At 44.0% G+C, this 7155-nt stretch overlaps 1 protein-coding gene across 1 annotated transcript in view; it reads right to left on the reverse strand.

Annotated features, from left to right (window-relative positions):
• PGM5 (phosphoglucomutase 5) overlaps nucleotides 1-3757 on the reverse strand; it is a 187635-nt gene extending 183878 nt beyond the window's left edge. The window contains exon 1 of the mRNA XM_040417102.1: nucleotides 3106-3757. Coding sequence (XP_040273036.1) covers nucleotides 3106-3363 — 258 coding nt within the window. The 5' untranslated portion in view covers nucleotides 3364-3757. The remainder of the gene's footprint in view (nucleotides 1-3105) is intronic.
• Nucleotides 3758-7155: the final 3398 nt, after the last annotated feature.

Raw genomic sequence — 7155 nt, forward strand, 5'->3', positions numbered from 1 at the left:
ACCCTCACTGATCTGACTTTGATGACATATCCTGTGGGCAGATCATCAATATCTAAGTACTGGAAAAGCCCAGTCTTTAAAGCACATTTGTTCTTTAATGATGGATATGAAGCTTCAGCCCTGAAATCTCCCACACATTGTCATGCTTTCCTTTAATCGGAAACATAACTAAGACTTAACCTACATTCAGAATAAACATCTGGAAATGTTCCCAATGTATACACCAGATTTGTCGACTGGGTAACAAGAGAAATGTATGACAGAAGAATGTCTTGTTGGCATCCGCATACCTTTTTTTACTGTCTGTAAAAACGTACAGTATGCTGCTGGACTTCTACATACAGATATGTGCTGTGAAAATCCATACACATATAGTATATGTTTACTTACAATGCAAGCCAGTGGACAATGTATGCAACTGTATGCCAAACATTTGAATATGTCAGGGCCATACGTTTGTCATATACGTCAGAGGGAAAAAGACAAGATGTAAACAATGACTAATGAAAATAAAGTTCTAAGGGTACGGCCACACAGTCAAGTGATGCCGTTTGGAAGCCAAAACCAGGAGTCACTTCATTTAAAGGGGTTTTTCCGAGACATACAGTACAGACCAAAAGTTTGGACACACCTTCTCATTCAAAGAGTTTTCTTTATTTTCATGACTATGAAGGCATCAAAACTATGAATTAACACATGTGGAATTATATACATAACAAACAAGTGTGAAACAACTGAAAATATGTCATATTCTTCTAGGTTCTTCAAAGTAGCCACCTTTTGCTTTGATTACTGCTTTGCACACTCTTGGCATTCTCTTGATGAGCTTCAAGAGGTAGTCCCCTGAAATGGTCTTCCAACAGTCTTGAAGGAGTTCCCAGAGATGCTTAGTACTTGTTGGCCCTTTTGCTTTCACTCTGCCGTCCAGCTCACCCCCAACCATCTCGATTGTATTCAGGTCCGATGACTGTGGAGGCGAGGTCATCTGGCGCAGCACCCCATCACTCTCCTTCATGGTCAAATAGCCCTTACTTTCAAAGTTTTCCCAATTTTTCGGCTGACTGACTGACCTTCATTTCTTAAAGTAATGATGGGCACTCGTTTTTCTTTACTTAGCTGCTTTTTTCTTGCCATAATACAAATTCTAACAGTCTATTCAGTAGGACTATCAGCTGTGTATCCACCTGACTTCTCCTCAACGCAACTGATGGTCCCAACCCCATTTATAAGGAAAGAAATCCCACTTATTCAACCTGACAGGGCACACCTGTGAAGTGAAAACCATTTCAGGGGACTACCTCTTGAAGCTCATCAAGAGAATGCCAAGAGTGTGCAAAGCAGTCATCAAAGCAAAAGGTGGCTACTTTGAAGAACCTAGAATATGACATATTTTCAGTTGTTTCACACTTATTTGTTATGTATATAATTCCACATGTGTTAATTCATAGTTTTGATGCCTTCATAGTCATGAAAATAAAGAAAACTCTTTGAATGAGAAGGTGTGTCCAAACTTTTGGTCTGTACTGTATATACTAATGACCTACCCTCTGGATAGGTCATCAGTATCTGATCAGTGGGTGTACGACACCTGGAACTCCCGTCTATCAGCAGTTTGAGAAGGCACCATCTTTCGCAGTAGCGCTGCAGTCTTCTCTCAGCTTTCTCTAGGCTGAATGACGTCACTTTCATTGGTCACATGGCCAAGGCGCAGCTCAGGCCCGTTGAAGTGAATGGAGTTAAGCTGCGATACCAAGCACAGCTGCTATCAAATAGACGGCGCTGTGCTTGGTGAGCAGAGAGAAGGCTGCAGCGCTCACAGGCGTGTCGCTACCTTCTCAAATAGCTGATCGGCGGGGTCCCAGGTGTTGAACCCCCACCGATCATACACTGATGACCTATTCTAAGGATAAATCATCAGTATATAAGTCTCAGAAAATCCTTTTAAAGAGTAGAAGGTGCATCTGTCCTTTATACTTTCTCTCCTTTTTTAATACACTCCTGATTTTGGCTTCCTAAACTACATCAGAAAACCTGATGCTTTTACAATTTTGTGCTCAAGTGCATTTTATTTCGGTCAAAACAACTAATCACCATTTTGTACATTTTATTATGCTGGGAGGTGGGGGTTTGGGGCAATTTTATAATACTGCAAAAGTATAACAATGTGTTCATAATAAACCAGCCTCTAAGGGTATATTCACATGTGGCAGATTTGTTCCCAGAATTCCTGCAACTGGAAATCAGTTCCATTTGTTGGAACAGTTTCTGTAGCATTTACATGGATTTATTTAAACCTGATTTACATGAACGGGACAGTTGGAGAAATTTCAAATCTGCCAAATGTGTACGTACCCTCAGTTGATTATTGCTATCAAGTATTTCAATTATTGGAAAAACCTGCACCAGAACCAATACATTTTCCTAGTCTGCAAAAGGCATAGAATGCTCTCTCCCTATTTTATTTACAAACATGTAAGTAGACAGTTTGCTTCAATTACTCTCAACCGTAGACAACTACATGTACAACAATTTCCTACTAAATACCTATTACCAAAATTGCTCCCATTGTAATCAGGAGGAATCTGGGTATGGGTAGGAGGAGCCTCACAGAAATCATATTCTTAGGTCCTCGAAGAAATCAGATTCTCAGGACCTCGAAGAAATCATATTTACAGGTCCTAAAAGAAACCAGATTTTTAGATTCTTAATGAAATTTGATTGTCATGGTTTCAAGGAAGTCAGATTCTCAGGTCCTCAAAGAAATCAGATTCTCAGGTCCTCAAAGAAATCAGATTCTCAGGTCTTTAAAGAAATTAGATTCTCAATACTCTTTACCAATCCCATTCATGTTTATTCTGTGAAGGGAAAGAAGAGTACTGACAGCACACCAGGGCACATATTCTCCATAACATCAAGTGTGAACAAGGGAATAATTTAAGTAATTAAAATATTTTAGGGAATTGTCTTTTATGTAATTCCCTGTAGTACAAGTAAACTTATGTACTATGTCAGAATAAATACACACACGTGACCTCTATGAAATCCAGTTATGAAAAAATAAACACTTTTTATACAGCTGTAAGAAAACTTACAATCCTGCCTTACCCCATTGGCAGCTGCCATCTGTACAACGACCTCTGTGGCTGTCTTGCTGAAGTACCTGCCATCGCTGCCCACCACCATAGTACATCCCTGACGATCCCGCAGATCTATAGAGGATAGCACACTCTGGATAAAGTTCTGAAGATAGTTTCTCTTGCTTTCAAATACAGCTGTTGGCTTCCTAAATCCATTGCTCCCTGGTTTCTGATCATCATAGGGGACAGTCTGCACTGTTACAACAGGGATGGGGTTCACTTCCATGCTCGTCGCCCTTCCAATATTCCCTGAATTCCCCCTTGTAGTTTAGATGAGGAAAACAAGCTGAAGATCAGGATAAAAGGGGGATCCCAAGAGAAGGGGGGCGATGAGCTCCTCCCTGGCTGAGATTCCAGGGCAGTAACTTATTTCCTCTGAACTCCTGATAGTCCTGGAAATCTCAGTCTTCAAGGCTGTCAATGGTTTCCTCCTGTCAATGTCTGTTTGTGCATGGAAACTCTGGAACCAAATGCAGTAGTGTATGAGAGTCACTCTCCCTCAGCTACACGGTATTATTCCTATGTAGTAGGAGAGAATCACTGTACGTGATGAGCTTCTGAGCACTTCTGCAACCCCAGAACAGTTACTGCCTTATCCCACAGGTCACTTCTCCCTCCCTCTCATGACTCATGTGCCTGTACAATGTATAACAAATGCAAGTCTTTGAACAAGGACAGGGGGTTGCCAAAAAACTGGCAGGACTAAACCTTTGCAATCAACAGAAGCCTCATCCAAAAATAGCCTAGTGAAAAAAAGAAGCTGAGAATTGTTGTCCTTTGGCCGTGTAACTGGATGCTGTTTTGTGTGTTCTAACATTTGTTCAAGGGGATCAAGTCCTGTCACATATCACACAGCCAAGTATCTGAGATTGTGAACGTATGATACAAGTGCAACTACATAAAACCAAATGAACTCCATTGAAGTTGAAATTACAATTTCTGCATTACAAAGTGTCACAGGGGTTCTCCAGGAACCATTTTCATAGCCTGAAATCTTTTTGTCGTAAAGTGCCAGTATATAATAATTTATTATTTTGCAGTGGGGCGCCTAGGTGGGTCCTTTCTCTGGCAACCCCCCCCCCCCCCCCCCCAATACTTAAAAAAAAAATTGTACCCCCTCACAGTAGTATTGTCCTCATTGTACAACCTTCACAGTAGTTTTGTACATTTGTGTGCCCCCTCACAGTGGTTATGCCCACATTGTGCCCTCTCACAGTAGTTATGCCCACATTGTGCACCCCTCACAGTAGTTATGCCCTCTCTGTGCCCCTTTCACAGTAATAATCCCCATTGTGCCCCCTTCACAGTAACAAACCCCATTGTGTCCCCTTCATATTAATAATCCCAATTGTGCCCCCTTTATAGTAATAATGCCCATTTTGCCCCTTCACAGTAATAATGCCCGTTGTGCCCCCTTAATAGTAGTAATGCCCACTGTGCTAGTAATGCCCTCTGTGCCCCCTCCATAGTAGAAATCCCCATTGTGCCCCCTTCACAGTAATAATGCCCATTGTGCCCCCTTCACAGTAATAATGCCCACCGTTCCCCCTTCATTGTAGTAATGCCCTCTGGCTCTGTGCCCCCTCCGAAGTAAAAATGCCTATTGTGCCCCCTTCACATTAGTAATGCCCTATGTGCCCCCTCCATAGTAGTAATGCCCTCTGTGCCCCCAGCCCCCAGCTGTTTTAAGAGAGGGCAGCACTCATATGAGAGCTGCTTTCTCTGTTCTGTTCACCTGCTCGCCGTAGCATTTGCAGTGATGAGCAGGTAAACAGAGCAGAGAAGGCGGTGCTCATAAAAAAAAAAACGGACAATCCCTTTAAAGACATTCTTGGAAAACATTACATACAGCGCTACAGGGTAATAAGCGCCACATACCTCTTACATCCAGTGACCCATCGTCTCTGATGTAGATATTCTATATCCTCTTCTTCTCCTGTTAGACCAGACCACCATGGTGACTTCTTTCAGCCGCTCCTCATCTCTGCAGAGTTCAACAAACAGACATCTTATTTTCCTACTTTTCCATCATCCTCCCACCTTCTCAACACCCCATCCTGCCACCCCCAATACTGTGTTCACTGTGCTCCCCAATACTTTCCTGCAGAAACAGTCCCCCTAAAAATACTGGTACCACCCCAGTTTTAAGCCTCAGATCAGACCCAAATTAGACCTCCATGTAAGTCCCTGACCCAATATCAGACCTCAGATAAGACCCCCATTAGACCTCCAGACCCCCATATCAGACATTCAGACCCACATATCAGACCTCAGACCAGACCCCCATATCAGACTTTCAGACCCCCCATTAGACCTCCAGACTCCCACTAGACCTCTAGACCCCCATTAGACCCCCAGTCAAACCTCCAGACCCGCTAGTCAGACCTCCAGACCCCCACCATTAGACCTTTAGACTCCTACTAGACCTCCAGACCCCCATATCTGACCCCCATTAGACCTCCAGACTCCCACTAGACCTCTAGACCCCCATTAGACCCCCAGTCAAACCTCCAGACCCCCAGTCAAACCTCCAGACCCCCCAGTCAGACCTCCAGACCCCCCCCAGTCAGACCTCCAGACCCCCCCCCAGTCAGACCCCCAGACCCCCCCCAGTCAGACCTCCATATCCCCCCAGTCAGACCTCTAGACCTCTCCAGACCCTCATTAGACCTCTCTAGATCCCCATTAGACCTCCATATCAGACCTCCGATCAGACTGTAAAATAATAAAGTAACTTACCTCTCCTGTCGCCACTCTCCCTGTCCTGGCTTTCTTCTCTTCTCAGGGCCGGCGCTGCAGTCACCTGACCTCCTGCAGCGTCAGGTCAGAGTGCGCTCTGTACGTCCTGACGCTGTAGGCAGTCAGGACACAGCAGCACCGGCCCTGAGAAGAGCAAGCAGGAGGAGGGGCCAGTACTGTACAGCGCTTCTCTCCCCCTCCTCCTGCAGACTAGTGAGTGCTTCCATTATGGAAGCGTTCACTAGTATTCCCTTTATAAGATGCACTGCATCTTATAAAGGGAAAAGCGATGAGCGCTTCCATCTGTATTGATGGAAGCGCTCATTACTTCTGTTCTGGCACCCCCCTGAGAGCCGGCATCCGGGGCGGACCGCCCTTCCCCTCCCCCGGGCATGCCACTGTTCTTTTGTTACTTTTTATTCATATATATTGATTGAAAATGAATTGGAATCCACAAGATTTAAATATTACAAATTAATCTAATATATCAGTAGCATAGCCAGAACATAAAGGCTAAGAAACAGGTAGCCAATAAATAACTTTGACATTGAGGACATAATAAGGCCCAATGCATTAACCCAATTTAGGGATCCGTGAAAAAGATAGCACAAAACAGATCCAGTGGAGTGCAGGTAACAAGGAAGGACTTGCCACATTTCTTCTGCTCAGGCTCTGTCGCCAGGCACTTTGAAAATAAAACATCAACCGGCAGACTCTTGTCCAATTTGAGCCTCATGAGCATCCAACCATCTCAGTGTATCAGTTGGCGACTCAAAAAAAGACGTACGGTAGTTCCCAAAGCCACCAAATGGACTTTAGCGGGGTACATCATAGAATACTAAACACCAAGTTGCCACAAGCATTTCTTTATATCCAAGAACCAAGCTTTCTTCTTGTGAATCTCTATCGAGTAATCCCGAAAAAATTACCCTTTGGCACCATTGATCTCAATATTAGGTTGATCCCAAACTTTTCTTAGTATCGCATCTCGATCCTGTTAGTGCATCACTTTTATCAGCACAGGTCTTGGTGGTCACCCCGGTGGCCCAGGACAGGTGGGGACTCTATAAGCCCATTCAACAGCAAAGAGATAGGACAATGTGCCCTTGCCAAATACCTTCCGCAGCCAAGTTTCAAAATAAAAAAAATAGGGTCAAAAGTAGAGTCAGACCTTTCTGTATGCTCAGGGACACCCACCCTGTGAATACTGTTGCAGCAGAGTAATTTTCTAGGTCATCCGCCTTGGCAAACAGCGCATCCAGAGCCTTAGAATGAGTGG

Source organism: Bufo bufo, chromosome 2 (genome assembly GCF_905171765.1).
Source record: "Bufo bufo chromosome 2, aBufBuf1.1, whole genome shotgun sequence".
NCBI lineage: Eukaryota > Metazoa > Chordata > Amphibia > Anura > Bufonidae > Bufo > Bufo bufo.